Source organism: Equus caballus, chromosome 10 (assembly GCF_041296265.1).
Source record: "Equus caballus isolate H_3958 breed thoroughbred chromosome 10, TB-T2T, whole genome shotgun sequence".
Taxonomy (NCBI): domain Eukaryota; kingdom Metazoa; phylum Chordata; class Mammalia; order Perissodactyla; family Equidae; genus Equus; species Equus caballus.
Genome location: NC_091693.1, coordinates 37,201,870 through 37,224,511, shown reverse-complemented (window position 1 = coordinate 37,224,511; position 22,642 = coordinate 37,201,870). Strand labels below are relative to the sequence as shown.

Below are 22,642 nucleotides of genomic sequence, written 5' to 3'. Positions count from 1 at the left end.
TATATTTGCTTGAATGGTAACAGCAACTGTGGTGTATTTATTTCCTACTAAATACCAAGAAATGAAAACACTTTGTTTACGTTTCTTTTGTGTGTTTCCCAGGTGTTTTGTATAATTTGTACTTGGATGAAACAGTAAGGGTATAGTTTATAAAGATAGATAGGTCAATAGCATAAATCCTTGGGTCACATGCTTCTGGAGAGCAGGTCGTGCGTCTGTTTATCTCTTCTTGCATAAGGTCTTATATAGCAATTTGAAGACACATGATTCTATAAATGTATCTTCGTGAAAGCACTGAAAATGCTTCTATGTGTGCTAATAAAATTTTGTATTCTTTTGTGCATGTCAGTTGTGGGTGAAAAACAGTGTGAATATGTTCCAATGAACAAAATGATCTAAGGAGCCAACATTTTTGCGATGTTAGTTTGTCTTCCTTAATGATGGATAGATTTAATAATGAATCATTAAAAATCTATCAAATGTATTTCAGAATGCTCTGTCAGTGCCTGGACTGATTTAGTGTTTCTCGTGGATGGCTCTTGGAGTGTGGGAAGAAATAATTTCAAGTACATTTTAGACTTTATTGCTGCTCTTGTGTCTGCTTTTGATATTGGAGAGGAGAAGACAAGGGTTGGAGTTGTTCAGTACAGCTCTGACCCCAGGACTGAATTCAACTTGAATCAGTACTACCAAAGGGACGAACTTCTTGCTGCAATTAAAAAAATCCCATACAAAGGTGGCAACACAATGACAGGTATGTTTTACAAATTGTGTTGTTTAAAATAAGTGAAATACCAGTTTGGGAGAGAAATTAAGCGTTGAACAATTATCACATGTTAAGTAATTTTGAAATTAATCACATATTTTTTGACTTTTGCAAAATTGTGTAGTGCAGCATGAGTGAACATGTTTCTTTTTCACTTCAGGGGATGCCATTGATTACTTAATTAAAAATACTTTCATGGAGTCTGCTGGAGCAAGAGTTGGCTTTCCTAAAGTAGCGATTATTATTACGGATGGCAAATCTCAGGATGAAGTGGAAATTCCAGCAAGAGAGCTTCGCAGTATTGGGGTTGAAGTTTTCTCTTTGGGTAGGTCGAATTTGGTTGTTTTCATTTTAGAACTAGGAAATACTTAATGCTTAGGAAGGCGAAGGGTTGATTCCTCAGGGACGTATAGAAGTGTTGACTGCATTTACGGTGATTTGCCATTAAGCCATATCGTCTTTGAGTGAAAATTTGCTGGCGTATCTATTTCTCTCTTGCAACTCCCTTCACATGTGCATTAAGTGAGGTGGTATTCACATTCTTTGCCAGCCCTCTACTTTTCAAAGAATGCTGGGCCAACGATTCTAATAAAGATCCTCCTTGTATTATCATTAAGTGTTTTTTATGTGTTTCCTATATTATGTAATACTTGAAGAATTCAGAGGGCTCTGGCTCATTCAGGACTCTGGAAGAAAAAAGTATTATCTTTACAGATGGCAGGGACAAATGATGGCATGGTTGGGATGAGAGCCCACTCTGTTTTACTAACCATTTGTTTTCCTCTTTGGCTGGCCACTTTATGTGAAATTATAAGATGCCTTTGTCATTTGAATAGTTGCACATCCGTTACAAAGCAAAGCAGTTCTGCTTTATGACTGAATAAGGGTTTAAAAATGTCTTCACTTGTGAAAGACTAAGAAAGCAAAGAAATTCAGCATATTTCCCTTTTCAGTATATCTTTGTCTTTTTTTTTTTTTTTAAGGCATTAAAGCTGCAGATGCAAAAGAACTCAAACAGATTGCCTCCACACCTTCACTAAATCATGTTTTCAACGTGGCCAACTTTGATGCAATTGTGGATATTCAGAATGAGATCATCTCCCAGGTGTGCTCAGGTGTTGATGAACAACTTGGTGAACTGGTTAGTGGAGAAGAAGGTAAGTGAATTTTCAAGTGTTCCCATGTGTTAGCCTTTTCCATTATTTGATATAATTTATAGCTTTGCAAGTATCTTAGGAGTAGACACATGTACTCAAACACACCCTCCGGTGATTCTCCAATGGTATACTCCATTTGTATTGTTTTTCAGTAACTCAGCTTGTTGATTTCAGTTGTATTGTTTTTTCCCTCCTAGTGGAATATTAAATAAAATATTTATATCATTGTAAAGTTCTTAAAACTCTTCTTTTGGACAAGTTTTATTTGCTATTTTTCTCTAAGACCATTCTATGCAGGTTAAAGTGTCCATAATTATGCTATTCGAGTACTTGCTTTAATTATTTTATACTCTGATTTAAACATTCACAGTCTGGGGAACATTTATTTTAGCCTTCTGCCACGTAAACTAACGGCACTGCTTCTGTTAAATGGCAAAGGAAAGGGTTTTCCGTCATCATGCTCTGCATATTGTTTTCAAAGCTTTTAAGAATATTTCAATCAGTCAATTTGATCCTCCCACATCTGGAAAATGTTCCCATTTTTTAATCAGCTATTGCTTCTAAGTACATGAGAGAAAGAAAAGACATTTCAGGAGACATTTCATAAGCATCTTTTTGGGCATTAAAAAGTCACAATTGCCGCAATTGTTCCCTTCTTCGTTTGAGAATTGACAAGTGATTAAAGATAAGTTATGAATAGCTACATCTTCAATCACATAAACTCTTTAATCTCCAAACCCTAAGTATTTTGGCAATGTTCGTTGGCCCTGGTTCTGTTTCAGAACTCCTTCTCATTACTTCATGGGCTCTGAATCTTTTTCTTTGTTTCACTGCCTAGTCTAACTCTTTTGCTTTGTATTATTACAAAATCCATCCTCCTCGCCATTTTTCTCTGGTTAACCTCTCTTCACTCAATCTTTTAAAACATTCTCATTCGTCTTCGTCTTCACTGGGGTGCGTGTGTGAGGATAAGCCAGTCTTTTGTTCTGCCTCTGTGGGAACTCTCCCTGTGTGTGGTGCAGGGCCACATTGCAGGTGTTCACTCTGTCCTTCGTGGCCTTCACTCTCTTGCTGGCGTTTGCCTGTGACTTCTGTTCCCTGTACTGTCTCTGAATAACTCAAAAGGCTTGGCCAAACTTCCAGGTGGCACATCTGTTGTTTCCCTCTCACTACTTCTCACTTCTTTAGACATCATTTTTAGGCACTGCATCTGATCGCCTCTTTGAGCAATGATGAGTAAACTTGTACTTGTCTTCTCATCCACTTCTTGTGGGCTGACATGAAAAATTAGAAGTATATTTTCTGGGAAACTGATTCCATTGACAAATGTAAAATTTGAAGATTTTTGCCTGAAATATCTTAAAATACTTTGTTGTCTGTTCAGTACGTGACTATGTTCTACATTGAGCAAGGAGAGAAATTTTTATATTTCAATATTTGCTTGTCAGTATGCACATTGTAAGCCATTGTTTCTCCTCTTCTTGGTGGCATTATGAACATAGTTGAACTTGTTTCTTACCTTGAAATAAGTGGGAATAAAATTGTATAAATTGTAAGACTGTCATTTTGGAACTGGTGAATTCTTTATCTTTTTTGGCATATTATAGAATGTCTTTTAAAGATTACATTTTTATTCTTGTGGTATTATTAATAGAGAAAAACTTTCTAAAGGATTGAGTAAGTCAATGATTTAACAAATGTTTGTCAAGTGCCTGCTTTGGTATCTGAGAATAAAGGCAATGAGTAAAATACCAAAACTGGAACGGAGATCTTGGTCCCAGGGAAGAATTAGGCATCAGATGTCCGACATTAATTTCTTCCAAGGATATTCTTTACCCCTAAACTTCTCCGCTCCCTGACAAAAAAATCAGGCACTGAGTCTCTTTTGGTTTGATGGATACAGTTGGAAGTGGGAGGTTGGGGTTGGACGATGACGACTGATGCATTCATGATTAATTTGAGTAAGGAGAATTGAAGATTCAAATCTAGAGACCTAATTAATACGGTTATATCTCACTGCATTTGTTGACTGTTCTGCTTGTTACTTTGTAGTTATTGAACCGCCTTCAAATTTGATTGCCATGGAAGTCTCATCAAAATACATTAAGTTAGGCTGGAGTGCATCTCCTAGCCCAGTGACAGGCTATAAAATCCTCCTTACACCAATGACCGCTGGAAGCCGACAGCATGCTCTGAGTGTGGGACCTCAGACGACCATGCTCAGTGTTCGTGACCTCTCAGCAGATACGGAATACCAGATCAGTGTTTCTGCCATGAAGGGACTGACATCCAGTGAACCTGTGTCAATAATGGAGAAGACTCAGCCAATGAAAGTTCAAGTGGGTAAGTTAACAGGTGTATCATTGGGTTTGGAATATGTGAAGCACCATTTGACAGTTTGCCTTACTGGTTCAGATTTCGTTTTAGACAAAATATGTGCAATAGTTTTCTTTTAAAGAAGCACGCTTACTAAGAAAACCAAAATAGCTGTATTCTGATGATTCATTCATATTTGTTAACCTTTAACGGACTTTCTTTCTTTTTACAGAATGCTCACGTGGTGTGGATATAAAAGCCGATATTGTGTTTTTGGTTGATGGTTCCTATAGCATTGGGATTGCAAACTTTGTTAAAGTTAGAGCCTTTTTAGAAGTTCTTGTAAAAAGTTTTGAGATTTCACCAAACAGGGTACAGATCAGTCTTGTCCAATACAGCCGGGATCCTCACACCGAGTTCACTTTGAAAAAATTCACGAAAGTTGAAGATATAATTGAAGCAATAAACACCTTCCCCTACAGAGGAGGATCTACAAACACTGGGAAAGCAATGACTTATGTCAGAGAGAAAATATTTGTGCCTAGCAAGGGTTCAAGGAGCAACGTGCCAAAGGTCATGATTCTTATCACTGATGGCAAATCTTCAGATGCTTTCAGAGATCCTGCTATAAAACTAAGGAATTCAGATGTTGAAATCTTTGCGGTTGGTGTGAAAGATGCCGTTCGCTCAGAATTAGAAGCGATTGCCTCTCCTCCTGCTGAGACTCATGTGTTCACAGTGGAAGATTTTGATGCTTTTCAGAGGATATCTTTTGAACTCACACAGTCGATCTGCCTTAGAATTGAGCAAGAATTAGCAGCTATAAAGAAAAAAGGTTAGTAGACACTGTAGAAAGTTATCTCTTCATGAACAAAGCAGTTTTAGTTCTAAAATTGTGGATAATATGCTTCTTCAATTCTATTTATATGCAGGAGAGAGGAGCTTTCCTGTGTTATTGAAAACTATTAAACTCAGTTGATTTAACTCTGAGATATGACTTCCTCCTAGATATTTTTGCTTTATAGTCATGACATGTTTCTGATCTTAGATCTTGAAGCAGGGCTGGGAACTACCCTGTTTGTCATGTCCAATTCAACAACCATTCATTGAGTGTCTACTACGTGCTGGATGCTGAGCCTGATCCTTTGAACAGAAAATGACTAGAACATAGTCCTGGACCTTTGAGTTCTACTACACATTTCCTTTCCTGTACCATTTTTGGGCATTGTTCCTTACATCAGGAATTCCCTACCCCTCTTGTTTTCATTTGTTCCAATTTCATTTTTCAGCGTTGAGTTACACATCTCTTCTCTTTCATCAAGCCTTCCTTAATTGTTCTAGTGCCATCAGACATTACTTTCAGTCATTTGGCATTCACATGTACTGTTTGGTTTTATTAATGACTTCACACTCTCATCTCCCCACTTCGATTGTATGTCCCCTGAGGACAGACAGTATCCCTTAAATATTGTCTCTTCCTATATTTTAGTTTAATAACTATTGTTTTGTTAGGAAAAATTCCTTAATTATTGCTTTGAAATATCAGTCTACCACCCAAGGTGAATATCTGATTGCCAGGTATGAATGGGGATGTTTTGATGGTTCATTTTAGATCTGTTACTGTTTAAATCCCACTTGTGGGCAGGACCATTCCATTACTGCTTTGTCTTAAAAAGCTCAAAATTCAAACCAAATTTAATTAGTCATTTAAACAACATAACTTAGTATTCTAAATAGTTAAGACAGATGACGAGGACCTCTTTGTAGGGCATTAAGGGAGAGGCCTCCTCTCAATAGTCTTGTGCAGAATATTTACTCGGTATATTGGTCTCAATGATCACGCTCCCAAATGAATATAAGCCGTTTTGGAAATGTGTAGTCATTAATTCCATTTTTACTTTATCGATTTAAAAATTTTAAACTATATCCTTCTTTTTTTTTTTTTTAATAGCCTATGTTCCTCCAAGGGATCTTAGTTTTTCTGAGGTGACTTCTTATAGTTTCAAAACCAACTGGTCTCCTGCTGGAGAAAATGTTTTTTCATACCACATCACCTACAAGGAAGCTACCGGGGATGATGAGGTCACGGTGGTGGAGCCAGCGGCGAGCACCAGCGTCGTTCTCAACAACCTAAAGCCAGAGACCCTATACTTTGTCAACGTGACTGCAGAGTATGAGGATGGCTTCAGCCTTCCCATCGCTGGAGAGGAGACCACTGCAGAAGGTGTGATAGGGTTTCTGCCACTGTTTCCCCAAACTAGCAGTTTATTTTAGAACAGGGTTACCGTTTGAAAGAACCATCTGCTTTCTAGTTTAGAATTGTGAATGCCTTTGTAAGATTCAGCATCTTTAAACTACAACTATTCACAAATCTTTTTAGAAGGAGAAAAAACCTTCTAAGTAAAAAATTTTAGATTTATTTTGATGAATTTGAGGTTAGCGGACATAGAGGACGGGAATTAACGTTTGAAATATGGCTTATCCAGCATTTTCTCTCTCACCTTTCAACAGCGTAATGTTCACACACTTCTAAAACTGCCTTGCTTTATCTGTGGATATGACGGCAGATATATATTACCAACTCTTTTTCTTTTCTTTTTTTTTCAAAGATTTTATTTTTCCTTTTTCTCCCCAAAGCCGCCCGGTACATAGTTGTATATATTTCTAGTTGTGGGTCCTTCTAGTTGTGGCATGTGGGGCGCCGCCTCAGCATGGCCTGACAAGCGGTGCCATGTCCGAGTCCAGGATCCGTACCAGCAAAACCCTGGGCCACTGAAGCAGAGCACACGAACCTAACCACTCGGCCGTGGGCCCGGCCCCTTCTTTTTTTTTAAATTGTAGTAAAATATACATAACATGAAATTAGCCATTTTAAAGTGTACATTTCAGTAGCATTTTCCACATTCATATTGTTGTGCTACCATCACCACATCCATCTCCAGAACTTTTCTCATCTTGCAAAACCAAACTCATACCCATTAAACAGTAACTCTCCATTCCACCTCTCCCCAGGCCCTGGAAACCACAATTCTACTTTCTGTTTGTATGAATTTGACTCCCCTAGGTACCTCATGTGACTGGAGTCATACAGTATTTGTTGTTTTGTGGCTGGCTTATTTCACTTACATAATGTCCTCAGAGTTCTTCCGTGTTGCAGCATATGTCAGAATTTCCTTTCTTCTTTATGGCTGAATAATATTCCATTGTATGTGTGTACCACATTTTGTTTGCCCATTCACCCATGGATGGATACTTGAATTGTTTCCACCTTTTAGCTATTGTAAATAATACTGCTAATAACCTGGGTGTACAAGTTTTACCAAATATTTTAAGCAGTATTTGTTTAGGTGTGTCCTCTTTACCGAATAGATTTGAATACTTTCTGATACATTTCACTACTTTTGACATTTAAAGGGTGCTGATGAACCTGGTAGGGAGAAGATTAAAACCAGACAATTACTTTTTAAGATAAATACAGTGAATATTTCAAGAGATGTCAATTGTTCTTCTCCATCTTTACTGGGGATAGGAGAAGAGGCTGAAACAGCAGCATGAGGAATTTGAGATAGCTGCAAGGGAGTATTTGCTGACGGAGAAGGCACGTGTTGGCATACCTTGCTGATACAAGCTAGAGAATCTTTTTTTTTTCTGAAAGACCTTTCAAATAAGATTTATTTTTTTCTTTTGTGCATGGTTTAGATATATTTCTACCTGAAGGCCAGCAAATAAACTAAATAGCCTAGAGTGTCTTCTTGTCTTATGAGTTTTGTGATTGTGTAACGTAGAAGTCCATACTTAGATATTTCTGATTTTCTGATGATTTTTCCGCAGTGCCCACATAGCTGCTTGATAAGCCCGGCCCTTTTTCTTCAGCATTTTGGGATGGGGATGGGAATATGTCTCAAGAAGAGATTTAATCCAAAGGGTGTTTGAGTAGAGACAACTGCATTCATATACCTCTAGTTTTTGGTTATCGGGACACCACAACACAATTTGGAAATGCCTTTCTAATTCTATTGTCTGTAGTGAAATCTGAGATTTAAGCTTTCTTTAGTCAATAAGGAAGTTTTTGATTCAATACCTTCATTAAACAATTATAGAGCTTCTGCAGTGTGTTAGGCACTATGACAGTTGTTTCCCATGGATTGTCTAATTTACCCACTTCAGTAATCATATAACTAATCACATTTTTACTGATGGGTAATCTGAGGTTCAAAATTACACATGTATTAAGCTTCAGAGCCAGTATTCAAGCCCATGAGTTTAACTGCCTCATTTGTTCTGACTAATTTATTCTTTTTTCTTGCCATATGACATCAATGGATGTTACTCACATTGCAATTTGACCTCAAGATTTAGATCCAACTAGCATTCATTAAGTACCTATAATGTGTTTGGTCCAACACATGAATGGTCCAATTATTCTCCAAGTCAAATGACTGTGCAGATAAAAAAGTCAGTTGTGGGACTGACTGGATAAGACGGTTGGTTCAAGTGGGTAAATATGGTAGACCTGAGTGTTAGGTATTATTTTCCTACTTCTCTGGGAAAATCTAGTAAGAGTGAAAGACTTAGATACTTATATTTGAAGAAATGAATTATTTTTTTTTGAATTTTATGTCAACATGAATTTACCATTTAATAGAGTATGTATGATTTTAAAAGTTTACTATTATATACCTCTTTATTTGATTAAAATGTTAACAGTACTTATTCTCTTTCTGGATGTGGTCAAGTATTTGTTGTTTCAGAATCTAGTTAATATCTGGCTAAATGATTGCTGTAACCAGAATGTTTGTCAAAAAACTGCTCATGGGTTTGTTTAGAGAAATGCTATAATTTCTTTAAAAGCTAGTTTTGTATTTCTCATATAAAATGAGTCAACTTTTTTTAAAATTTCAGTAAAAGGAGCACCTCGAAACCTAAAGGTGACAGATGAGACCACAGATAGCTTTAAAATTACCTGGACTCAAGCTCCAGGGAGAGTTTTAAGGTACCGAATTAGATACAGACCAGTTGCTGGTGGCGAAAGCAAAGAAGTTACCACCCCAGCTAATCAGAGGAGAAGAACGCTGGAGAACCTGACTCCGGACACAAAATATGAAGTCTCTGTTGTTCCTGAATATTTCTCGGGACCTGGCTCTCCGTTGACTGGAAATGCAGCCACTGAAGAAGGTAGAGGAAATATGCTGCCCGTGTAGTGACAACCAAAGTCAGATTGCAGCGCAGCTGTGGACAGCTATCCAGATACTATCAGCCAAGAGACGCTTTGTCTCAGTTATCTGAGTATCGTAAACTGTAGTCCTTTTAGACTTGAGTTACTCGAATTTTTGACTTACTCATGACAGTATTTGTTTGTGTCAGTAGAATTTGAATGCTATGATATGGGTCTAAATATTCTCTTAAAAATAATACTATTAAATATTCTAATATAAGTTGAAAAGTCACTAGAGGTTAAAAATCAAACTGCCGTGTACCATTGAAGCAGATTGTATATTCCTTCTTCAGGAACATTTTTAAATCGTAACCCGTTTTTATTTAAATGGGATGTTTAGGCTTCCTGGAGAAATTTTGATAGTTGTTGCAAATTATTAATATTTAATGTTATTTCATTGAGAAAAATTATGGCATTTATAATTTTCTTTTGATTCTCTATCTTTAAAGTTTTTAATAATAATAACAACATGTTAACAACAATGAACAGTTATTGAGCAAAGAACTTTTCATACATGATCTCACTTAATCCTTGCATAGAGTCTGCAAAGTTGTTAGTATTATCCCAGTTTTACAAGGAAATCAAGGCTAAGGAAACCAAATAATAGCTCGGAGTCCTGTTGCTAGTAAGTGGTGAGTCTGTATTTGTGGACCCTGTTGCCTTCATGCAGTCACTCACAGGGAGAGTCCATCCAGCTCAGCTGGAGTCACTGCTTCCTTCCTGGGCAGCCTGGCGACCAGCCTTTCCTGCAGAGACTCCTCCTTCCACCTGCTTTCTTCCCCTCTTTCTCTGGGAAGTCACTGCTTCCCTTTTTCCTTTTCTAGTTGAGGATCTTGGGCTCTTTTGCTGGGCATTGTAAGAAGACTCAGTGACTCTTGATCTGTTTTCCGGAGTAAAGTGGCTGGCTGCTGTGTGCCCAGTGAGAGTGGCACAGGCTGGGTGCCTCGAGACCCTGCAGAGGCTACATGGCCACCCTACCAAAAAAGTCAGGAAATCAGAGCTGCAAAGGCATGGGCGGCCCTGGAGTTTTACCCAAGGCTTGGCCTCACTTGGGCTGTTTTCTTTCTTTGTCTTTTTCTAGGGAGAGCATCATTTTTATCATTTATCATTTTATCATATCAGTGTATTTCCTGGCCATTACATTGAGATGTTCATAGCATTATGCCAATAAACCCCTTTCATTGAAGTTTTCTTAGAGGAGTTAGAATCTACATTGTGACACGAATCAAAGTATATATATTTTATAGTGCTTTGTGCCACTTTAGAGGAAGCATTATAGTTTTTTACATGAAAGATTCCAACACAAAAGGTTTTAACCTGTGTTAACGCGGAAGAGCAAGTGGATGTCTTTTGCTGTGTTTCTGCTAACACCTGGGGCCTGGTTTAGAAATGCTTAAACTCTGTTGGCTGGTCAGCAGTTACAATGGCTGTACTCTCACCCAGGATATAAATTTGATGTAACACACACACACACATATATGTAAAGCAACAAAGTGTTTTTCAAGTCATTTTATTAAATAATGAGTTTTGATGTTGTTGCTGTTTTTAATGAAGTTAGAGGGAACCCGAGAGATTTAAGAGTTTCTGATCCTACGACATCAAGCATGAGATTATCTTGGAGTGGAGCGCCCGGAAAAGTGAAACGGTATCTCGTCACCTACACCCCAGTGGCAGGAGGGGAAGCTCAGGAGGTCACTGTGAAGGGAGACACAACCAGCACCGTGCTGAGTGGACTAAACGAAGGGACGCGGTACGCCTTATCTGTGACGGCCTTGTATGCGTCTGGGGCTGGGGATGCCCTTTTTGGAGAAGGGACAACACTTGAAGGTAATTACTGTCATATTTTGTAGAAATCCCTGAGCCTGTTTGCGCTTGCATTGAGGAAGCTTAAAATGTTTTCAGAGAATGAAATCTGGAAATGCGCAATCTCCTTTCTTTAAAAGGAATTTGTGTTGAAAAATAACCATAAAACTGCTTCTTACTCAGAGATGTAGAATGTAACCAACTGAGAAATTAAACTTGATTAAGAAGTGTACTGGGGAGCTGAGTGCATAATAAGGGCATAGAAATGTGTCTGTGATACTGTGGGTTGTTTAAATGGGCATCAGTGTGTGACCTTCGAGTGGGAAGGGACCTTGGGAATCACCTGTGCATGGGGGGTGGGGGGGAAGGGCTTGGTCTGCCCGGTGACGCAGCTGCTCCTGTCACCAGGAGCAGAGGGGAGCCCTTTCTGACTCTCCATCTCTTCTCACTCGCCATGCATAGAAGCATTCTTAACAGCTTGAGAAGTAAAAGAACCCAAGTTTCTGTTTGTTTTCTAAACAAAGTCTAAAAGTCAGTACTGTGTTAGAAGTTCAAAGTCAATGCAGGACTTAGTAAGAACCAATCAGACCAGAGCTGTTTCCTTGGTTCTCTAGAGTTAATCGTCAGAGGGCTTCATATTTCTTAGGATCTTTTGAGATATAATGGCAGCTGAGCTTTAACTCACCCGCAACTGCAAAGTAAGTTGTGTAAGAGAGAGAAAATGCAAATTTAACTTGACCACAGTGAGAATGGGCTGTAGTGGATGCTTACGGTGATGAGTCAGTACCACACTTGGGGGCCTAACTGAGAAGTCAGGCATAGATTTCCCTCTGTTATCACCATCCTCATATGACTTATTTAAAATGATTACAGGAAGAAAATGAATCTGAAGTATCATTTTTTCTTTTTTCTTTTTTTTGGTGAGGAAGATTGGCTCTGAGCTAACACCTGTGCCAATTTTCCTGTATTTTGTATGTGGGATACTGCCACAGCACAGCTTGATGAGCAGTGGGTAGGTCTGTGCCTGGGATCTGAACCTGCAAACCCCAGGCTGCTGAAGAGGAACGTGCGAACTTAACCAGTACGCCACTGGGCCAGCCCCTGAAGTATCTTTTGTGATGTGAAATCACAGTGATATTAGGCAAAATATCCATCAAATTTGGAGGACTGTAGATGTAATTGGCAGGGACAATTACATAGGCAGTTTTGATTAAAACTTCAAGACTTAGTCAAGAATTAAAAACAAATAAAAAATATTCTAATCAAAATTCTATCTCTAATAGTGATCAAGAGTTTAATTCCAGTAGTTCATGATTGTTGTTTTTAGAAGAGCACTTAAATGAAAGATTAATACCAGCGTGTAAAATACTGATTGCTGGAAGAGTCCTGGTTTGGCTCCTTAGCCCCGTGGCCTTGAAATAACCCCAAACCTCTCTGAGCCTTGGTTTACCCATCTATTTAGAGGGAATTGTCATTGTCCCCCCTTCCTCCCAGATTGACTGTGGAGATCAAATGGAAGGACGTCCGTGAGACTCTTTGGGGATGGTAAAATATTATATGTATATAAAATTCATCAGGGGCCAGCTCGGTGGCGCAGCGGTTAAGTTCGCACATTCTGCTTCAGTGGCCCGGGGTTCTCCGGTTCGGATCCCGGGTGCGGACATGGCACCGCTTGTCAAGCCATGCTGTGGCAGGCGTCCCACATATAAAGTAGAGGAAGATGGGCATGTATGTTAGCTCAGGGGCCGGGCTTCCTCAGCAAAAAGAGGAGGATTGGCAGTAGTTAGCTCAGGGCTAATCTTCCTAAAAAAAAAAAAAAAATTTATCAAGAGGAAATCACATTAACTTTAGAACTGATGTCTAAAAATATAGTGTTTATAAGTATTTCAGAGAGAGTGATTGATTACACTAAAGTTTTGAAAATAATAAGAGATAGAAACAGAAATTGCCTTAACTACAGAGACGGAATCCAAACAATGAAAGCATGGGGTCTTTATGTCTGGAGCTGTGGCGGGGGTTTCTGAGACGCTGTCCTGGCCCTCCGGCCGCTGGCACTTGTCTTGCCTGCGTGCTGGCCACAGGCTTTCAGCACAGATGGTTCGTAGGACTTTTTTAAGGATAAACTTTTGAGATTTTATTTTTTACAGAATAGTTGTAGATTATTTCTGTTTGTGAAAATTTCTCTCATATAAGGAATTTGTTGGAAATTATTTAATAGTTTTACTTCTGCTTATACTTTTTAACTTTCTGATATTCCACATTTTCTTGCTTTAAACAATGTATTCACACTCAGTCAAAATCTTTCTGATTCTAAAAATTAAGGCATTTTTACTAAGAAATAATATGTTAAAATCTTTAGGAGACAAAATCCACATTTTAATTTAAGAGCAAATGCATTCTATTGGGCTGTGATTTTTCTAGGCCAAGTGTATAGCTAAATTGTTTATAATTTTATATCTTTGCACAGGTGGTGTAGAAAATCTACCAACTTGTATGTGGGTGTGAGTGTATGTGCACATATTTGATTGGAAATTATCTCTAAGGGAGATATACTGGTAATAAAATTAAGTTTAAAAATTAATGTTTCCCATTTCCTGAGAGAGAGGAAAGCTAGATGATTTGCAAGTTTACTTTAAAAATATAGTTAATTCATAACTAAATTGTAATAATTAAATTTTTTCATTTACACCAAAGCTCCTTACTACAGTGAAAGATTACATAAAATGCTGCCAGCCTGGTTTTATTAACATTTTTATTCCATTGCATTATGTGTGGTAAACTTGACAAAAATGTGAAAGCATAGTTGTGACTAAATTAAAATAATAGAAGTTTTTTGCCCCTGGTTATTCCATTTCATTTTATTATATTAACCTAGCCAAATCCACATACCATATACAGGAATAGGATATGATGGTAAACGCAGGGAATGGAAAGCCCAGAAGCAGAGCCAGGCAGCTGCTTTTGAGGGCTGCTGTTTTTCCAATCGGGTTTTCTCTTGGGAGAGGAGGTGGCAAGAGCAGACCTTGAAGGAATGTTTCTTCCATCCAGAGGTGCATGGCTCAGCCAGCAAGAGCATTCTGTAGGTTGCAAATTTTATAGCTTGCTGGAAGTGCATTCTATTCAATACAAAAAGAATTAAAAAAAATATTTTGTGTGGTCTACAAGCATCCCAGACTTAAATCTGTTTCCTAGTGCGTTCTTGAAATGCAGCCAATAATCAGAAAATTCCCTTGTCCCTGCAAGAGAGATTTATTAGCGTTGGCACTGGGGGAGTTCACAGTTGGCTCTGGGACTGTATGAAATAGAATCGCAGAGGCAGAGTTTATTACTATTTCAGAGCCAAACTTCGGAGGAATTTGAGCACAGACCATTAGGTTTGATTTACATTGTTTTTCTCCTGTTGTTGTTGTTGTTAAAGTAGATTACTGAAACCCTGCTGTCCATGTAAGTGAAACCTAAGTTGCGATAGAACTTCCAGTTGGCACCGGTAGTGTTCAGAGAGAGGAAAACCTGCTCTTACAAACCTCAAAATGAATAATGGCCACTTTTTATTCAGAGATTTGCCGCAAATGAATGAAAATTTCAGTTTGGAAATAATATGATCCTCTTATTTTTGACCGTTGTTTGTTGGCTGTGGAAAAGATAACTTTTCACAATTTCCTTTGTTTCAGTTGCTATAGCAACCTGACAATGTCCTAGACACGAACGGCCTCCTGTACATCAAATCGAGCTAACTCTGCTGACATTTTGTTACAGTGAGGTTTCAGCACATCACAGGAATTCTTCTGCATGGTGTCGAGTCACAGGGCCTCTCCAAGATGGGCGAAACAGGGCCTCTGTGTTTTCCTAGATTTACTGCTGTTTCGTAATTTGAAAAATCATACATTCTGGGTATAACAACTCTGATGTTTCCGGGGAACTTTAGCACAATCACCAAACAGTATTTCCTATTTCCTTTTCTGTGAATTAATTGCTCATCAGAGAATCTAAACCAAATTGGAGAGATCACAGTTGTGGAAGAAATCTCACAGAGGCCTTGAGGTTGAAGGGTGATTCGAATCGTTAAAAGGTTTTTAAGAGCTATGTATTGCTTAAAGTAATTAAGTTAACTTATCAATAGTGACCTTTGTCCTTTGGAACGATGGCTCCAGTTCATTGGCTGTAAATCAAGTGTGTTTCCACATGGACGTGGTCCAGAAGGTCCTCTGTGCTCTGTTGTGGAAAGTTGGATGACTTCTGAGTTGAGCTCTAACAGAAAAGACAAATTGATTTAGGAGAGGGTTTACATTACATTTTCAATTTAACTTCTATTTTTGAAAGTGGTATGTGAAACTCGGTGAAAGATGGCTGGAATAATCTATAAGATGAAATATAGTTTCATTTTATTATGATTAATTTTTCAGTTATCATCATTGGCTAATTTGAGTTATAATTATATTTGAATTGGATGCGGATTTGCTTTTAAGAAAGCAAATGGAAAAGGGCTAAGGAAATGTAGGAAAGTCACTTAAATGAGGTTCTTTGGTCTCATATGTGGAAAAAAGTAGAAATCAACCCCTTGTGGATGTTCAGATCATGAGAAATGCACCTGTCTACGTTACTTCCCACAGCAGCAGCGGAGAGATGCACTCAAGCAGGCACGAGAAGAGCACCTTTTGAGTATACGTGAATACGTTCTATAATCAGAGCAGAAATGCTGATATCACAATTTCAAAAACTGATGAATTTTTTGAAACGTATGTTTAAATTTATGACAGAAAAGCACTGCTATTCCTTATGCTCATACTGGTGTTGGTACTGGGAGAATAGGGTGGATGGGAAAGCGACTGAGAGGGGATCAAAGGGGTAAAGATGAAGGCAGCCCATCCTTGTAGAAGATAGCTTGTTTGAAACGGTTGCCAGAAATTTACTACCAGAGATAAAAGTACTATACAAAGCACAGGCGTCTCGTCCAGAACAGCAGAAAACAAGTACCGTCAGGTTAAATATTATTGAAAACAGTCTCCTTTGGGTAAAAAACCTGAACAAACCGAAATCTCACCAAACATCCATTTGTCGGTCTTGGGGCAGAGGGAGAGGAGGGGTGCCAGGGGGAGAGGGCCTTTGTGAGAGCAGAAGGGGATCCAGGCTTGGGGAAAGGTTAGGCACGAAGTGGCAGAAGTCTCCTGGAGCTGAGGCTTGCTCACTGCCCCGTTTCCAGGCCTTCCCCTCTTGGGCGGCAGTCCTGTTTCCTGGAAAGAGGCTGCAGGCTGCTCTTCTGACGTCTCTCCTTTCTTTTTCCTTTCTTTCCTCTTCCCTCCCAGGGACTCTAAAAAGAGACTGTTTCTCAAACCCAGTCTAACCAAACCAAGCCAAATAATCTCTTCCTGTAGTTATTGAAGTCTGAAGTTCCTTAGATTGAGAACTAAAATCTGCAATTCAATATATTAAACCAAAGCAAATGCCTGGCTAGGTAACACTTGGATTGAATTCAGTAACAGGAAAACGTGATGACTATTGTATAAGAAGCATGTGTCAAGAGCCTTTTCCTTTCGAGACAGGACGGAGGGGAGGAGAGGGCGGGGAACATCCCACGTGTATTCTAGGATGGGAAGGATGTAATGAAAAGCTTCAATCTACTTCTCAGTTCTGAGGGTCAGCCTTGAGCTCATGCACTACCTTCAGGGTGACTGTTGTGCTTGGCTGTAGACCCATACGATAAAGAAACCATCAAGTAGTCCCTCACAGTGTCGCTGTGTCTAACAATTTTGACCAGTTTTGCTGTGACCACACCTGTCTTTGTTTCAAAGGAGCCCCATTTCAGAGTGAAAGCAAGTGTGAGAGTTTCTTCCCACCCTGACCAAGCACACCTTCCAAATAAATGCCTCTCTAGGCCTCAGAGGGGAGCAGGGGAAAGAAGGGGAAAGAAGGAAATGAGAAAAGAGCAAAGAATTGTAGAGGAATTAAAATCACAGAGGAGATTTAAAGGATTTTAGAAAGCATCAGCACTTCAGCGTGTCTCCGGATGTTCCAATGTAACTGATTGGGCATGGCCTACTCTCTGGTTCTCCAGGTGATTCTATGTATCTGATCTGGTCCAGTCCAGTTACTTTGCTGCTGAGGGCCCCAGGGCCCCAGGAGGTGACACAGCCTGCTGGTGGCCCCTTCTGTCGGTTGCACATATAGGTCCAATAACAGCTGGCCAGTTGTATCACAGGGTGCACTCCAATTGCTTCATTTTTTGGTAATCTAATATTTGGCCAAGCCAAGTTTCCATCTTTAGAAACTTCAAGGGTTATAGGTCTGATAAAATTTGCTTGTCACGAGTACATTATATTCTCAAAATTCTTGGTGTAATGCGATAGCTAGAATACCCAACCCTCTTGCTTTTTTGAGAAAAAAAGTTTATCAATGTATTTGACAACTGTGTAAACTTAATATTTAGGAATATTCTTATCAAACTGACTGATTGATGTAGAAGAAGCCCATTGAAACAGTTTGTTTTTCAATCTTGGCTTCTGGATTGAGGTGTTTTTCTTCTTTCTTTGGATCCCATATTTCTCTGTCACTGACATGGAATGTTGCAATTCCAGTGCTTGCAAATAATGCCTTTGTGTGCCACAGGCATAAACTAATTTTTTTTATATTTGCAAACTTAGTGCTCACTCGAATTAGGGTTATCATGCCATTAATGAGAACTCAGAATATTTTTTAGTTAATATTTCATTTGTATCTTAAAAAGTGCTTTTACAGATTCTTTTCAGAACATTGATACATCTTGCAAAGGTCTTTGTTGCAGTTTTAGCAGTATTTTCTTCTAGTTTTATAGGTTTCAAGATGTTAAAATAGTGGATTAAAATCTGTGGGAATACATCTAGTGATCTAGGCTCCTTTCATTTGTAGCCCAGAAATGTCTTTGTGCTTCAACCACGATTCTCATCCTATTGTTTTCTCACAGTGAAATCATTAGCCTGTGTTTGTGAGATTGATGTCTGTTGTCACGGAAATAAACAATGTCACACTCAGTGCTGTGGAAAGTAGGGAGGAAAACAGGCTGAGAAGCACAACCTTTCGTAAAACTAGAAGCTGAAATTATTGTTTGTAAATTGCAAATTTGAAACATAATTCCCACATTCTAACTAACTTTGGAATGCTTTTTTAGAATGTCATTAATGCAGTTTTTAGCTCACTTAAATTCAGTCACTTTCAAGTACGATTATTTCAAAACAACTTTTCCTAACTGCAACTTAGGAAATGTAGGAGAAGAGGACATGAGAAAAGGGGGGGTGTCGAGCAAAGGAAATGCGTGCTGCATCAAGACTCAGAGACAGTGCTGGGTACCAGTTGGGAAAACAAAATAAAAGCCAAAACACAACCACCAAGCCAAACCAAAGAAACAGTTTGTTTATATTCCTGTAAGTAGAGAAAATATAAAGATGTGTGGCCATTTAAGTAGCAAACACAGTTCAGGAAGAGCTTCAAATAAGAATAGCCTCAAGTACCAAGGGAAAAAGTCATTATGTTCTCGCAAATAAGTATTCTTGGTTGCAGTGAAGTATGTAACTAATTTCCCTCCAGAGATGAGACGTCTTGTAGGCAGAGTTATTTATAATGGAGCTAGAATTTTCCATTTGGGCTTGGGGTCTGGTAAGATGCCCAGCTCCTATTTTATTTACTTTTCCCTCTAAATTCTACCATATACCATAGATCTTTGTAAACCCAGATTTCTTTTTCATTTATTGTTATCTTTACACTTCGTGCTGAAATTTAATTGTTTAATTATGAGTATTTTTAAGATATTCACCTTTACTCTTTGATTCAAGTAAAATAATAGCCTTCATAATTCTTGCAACAGCATTATATGCCATTTGCTTGAATATACAACAATTACTGGTAAATTGTATTCTGCAGAAGCAAATAGTTTTACATTTGTGTCATACTGTGGCACAAACCCTAGAAAAGGTCGCCAACATAAAGGGGCCTGTATATTTATCTTACAGTTAAATGATGGAAAGTGAGGGTTTTATTGGAAGACATTTGTGCCTCCTATTAAGTTGAGGTTTCCATATTTTTCCATTTGGGTTGTATTTTTTTTGAATGAAAGAGCCAAAATTTAGTAGCAGACATTTTCGATCATCTGGAACAAGTGGTGTGTTTTATTTTGATGACTAATTGCTTTTAAGTTCTCAAGAAGACTTGGTGGTTTTCAGTTTCATTAGGGTTAAGCTGTATTGAAAGTTTGCACTTCTCCATTTTTAACTGCATGGATGAATGGAGTTTCCACCAGAAAATGATTGCTGGAATTTTAAGATTTGCAAGTGGTATGAGATTGTTGAAGTTATCGTAAATCATACATTGAAACGCCGCTTATTTCAATTAGATCAGAGAGGAAAAGATGACGGTAAAGAAATAAAGATCTGTGTGAACAATGTGCTAGGTCATAAGGCGGACTGAACTGTGGTAAAATTTTTGCATTTAGGTACACTTTTTCCTTTGGAAAACAATTTTTTAGGCACGCACTCCTTCATATTTGGATGTCATCCTTTACCTGAAAGACCTTACAATCTGACTGGAGGTATTGGGGCCAGGGTGAGAGGCAGGAATCAGACCCAGTTCTAAAGGGTTATCCATCAATCTGTTCTGCTGACAGAACAGGACAGACAACTCAGAAAGAAGAATGGGCAACTTTAGACAAATTGAGTTTGAATTCAGCAAATTAGAATGCTTACCAGGATGAAGGAATATTTACGTATCTAGTGGACATTAAAAGATGATTCCTCTTTAACTTCTGTTCTAGAACGTGGTTCACCTCAGGATTTAATTACTAAAGATATCACTGACACATCAATTGGGGCATATTGGACATCTGCTCCAGGAATGGTTCGTGGTTATAGGGTCTCCTGGAAATCGCTTTATGATGATGTTGAGGCTGGAGAGAAAAATCTTCCTGAAGACGCAATTCATACTGTAATAGAAAATCTGCAGCCGGAGACTAAATACAAAATTTCGGTGTTTGCAACTTACAGCAGTGGAGAAGGAGAACCTTTGACTGGAGAAGCCACAACTGAATGTAGGTAACATCCCAAGTGTGTTTGGGTGTGTGTCGATACTACCTAATAGCTATCAGCTCAAGTGACATGACGTTTAACCACTTGTATTTTTCTCTTTTTTTCGTGAGGAGGATTTGCCCTGAGCTAACGTCTGTGCCAGTCTTCCTCTATTTTATGTGGGATGCTGCCACAGTGTGACTTGACAAGTGGTGCTAAGTCCGCGTCTGGGATCCGAACCTGCGGACCCTGGGCCGCTGAAGCGGAGTGTGCAAACTTAACCACTATGCCACTGGGCCAGCCCTATTTTTTTCTTTATATGATAAATAAGGACTGAAAAATTAGGACCTTTAAAGAATGTGGTTTAAATTCAGACTCATTTTACATCTAAAAATTATGTCAAATTTTGAAATATTGACTCCCTTCCAACTATGTGTATTTATGTCTCTCTTTTTTTTTCTGATGGAATGATCAACTAGGTAAGAAACAGCTAGTAAAAAGATCAGGAGCATGGAGACTAAGAGAATTCAGGCACACCACACTTTTATAGCTGTGTGACCTTGGGCAAGTCACTTCACCTTCTTTGAGACTCAGTTTCCCATTCAGTGGAATGCAGTCTGTCAGAGTTGTCATGAAGATTAGATGAAATAATAGTGTGCAAAGCAGCAGCATGGTGCCCAGCCACTTAGAGGTGACTGAGGAAGTGTGGCGTCTATCGAGACTGTGATTATCATGTACCTAAGACTCATCCTAGATTCTTTCCTTTATTCCTACCTTATTTGGTCAGGTTAAATCTAAAGTCTACTCAGTTTTCTGGTGGCTCAGATTTACCTTAATCCTATTAATATTCTGTTTTTTGGGTGAATAATTTTAAATGACCTATCATTATTTATTATCAGCTGGCTAGTGAAAGAGGTTCAACATTTCTTCATTCTCTTTCCTAAAAGGTCATTTGTTAAGCATGGGCATTTCTGAGAATTTATAGGAGAAAAGTTTCTTTCTTTTGTTTTGCGAGGATTTTAGGAAAAGGGGAAAAAGCTCTTGCATTTCTTTTTATTAGAAAGAAGTAGAGGAATTGGGTGATTTTTCTGGCACAGGGAGAGGGGGCTGTGCCATCAGCAGCTTCTGTAAAGTCTTCAGACAGCCTTTTCTTCTCTGCGAGCAGTTTGTTGTGTTTTCCTTCGCTCTCTTTGTGGAAGGTGAAGCCGTATAGAGGACTTTGAGAACTCTGAGTCAGATGTGGTGACTGGGTGGTGGACAAGTCCTAAAGTGTGGACACCCGGGCAGAGTCACCAGGTCACGTTCTTAGAGTGTCTTACAAACTGCAAGGGGAGATTTGGGAAATAGTCTCAGGACTGCTTTCCCCTCGAGCTCAGAGACATGGTGTGCAGACTGTTGATACAATGAAGACCATGCACTGTGGCCAGCAGAAAGACAGCAGATGGGAGACTCTGTGCTGGGCCTCTGGTTTATGGCAGCTGGGTTAGCAGAGGTACGGTGGGTGTTGGGAAGCGTCTTGTCAGAGTTACTAAAACGTGAAAAGAACTTACAATGTGAGTGTTACAGCATTTTATAGCATGTGTCATACCTGTCAATGAAGTGAAAAATCTTACTTTTTACTTATGGGAAGCCAAAAAGGATTTTTTTTTTTCTCCCTAAAATAGAAAGTTTTCCATTAAAGCTAGGGTGAGATATGTTGTACTTTATTTAACTTCAGTTCCTTTATTTTAAAGAGTTAATTAAAAGGCAGAAATTAAGTGAGTTCCTTGAAGCCTTTTAAGATCTGAGGTACTACATTTGACTGGTATTAACATATTTAAATTGGGGAATAATTTAAAATTTGGGATCACATTCTTTTGGGAACATAGGTTTCTTTTTATTTTTTTAATTAATTAATTTTTTTTAAAGGTTAATGCATCATCTTTGGCTATGGCATTTTTTTTTTTTAAGATTTTATTTTTTTTCCTCAAAGCCCCCCAATACACAGATGTATATTCTTCGTTGTGGGTCCTTCTAGTTGTGGCATGTGGGATGCTGCCTCAGCGTGGTTTGATGAGCAGTGCCATGTCCGTGCCCAGGATTTGAACCAATGAAACATTGGGACACCTGCAGCGGAGTGCACGAACTTAACCACTCGGCGACGGGGCCAGCCCCATAGGTTTCTTTTTAGACCAACACTCATAAGACTTAAATATCCATTTTTCTCAATTCTGAGCTGTGTGAAATTGGTCTGAGAATTTTATATATAAGAAAGAGATGTCTTGTTCCACTGAAGAAAAATTTAAGAGAGAGAAACAAGAGGTCAGAAAACATATTTTAGCACAACTCTTTCTAGAAAAGTGTTAGACACACATCAATT

The 22,642-nt window shown here is 38.7% G+C and overlaps 1 protein-coding gene across 6 annotated transcripts in view; it reads left to right on the top strand.

The window, feature by feature from the left end:
• Positions 1 to 22,642, top strand: part of COL12A1 (collagen type XII alpha 1 chain) — a 108,525-nt gene that overhangs the window by 15,258 nt on the left and 70,625 nt on the right. For 4 of the 6 annotated variants that reach the window (XM_001914742.6, XM_014733816.3, XM_070225140.1 and 1 more), the window contains exons 6-14: positions 491 to 754; positions 927 to 1,091; positions 1,750 to 1,923; positions 3,976 to 4,266; positions 4,472 to 5,074; positions 6,191 to 6,463; positions 9,142 to 9,414; positions 11,009 to 11,281; positions 20,034 to 20,306. The exons of the other annotated variants lie outside the window; for them this stretch is intronic. In XM_001914742.6, the coding sequence (XP_001914777.3) occupies positions 491 to 754; positions 927 to 1,091; positions 1,750 to 1,923; positions 3,976 to 4,266; positions 4,472 to 5,074; positions 6,191 to 6,463; positions 9,142 to 9,414; positions 11,009 to 11,281; positions 20,034 to 20,306 (2,589 nt within the window). The remainder of the gene's footprint in view (positions 1 to 490; positions 755 to 926; positions 1,092 to 1,749; positions 1,924 to 3,975; positions 4,267 to 4,471; positions 5,075 to 6,190; positions 6,464 to 9,141; positions 9,415 to 11,008; positions 11,282 to 20,033; positions 20,307 to 22,642) is intronic. 6 annotated transcript variants of the gene reach the window in all.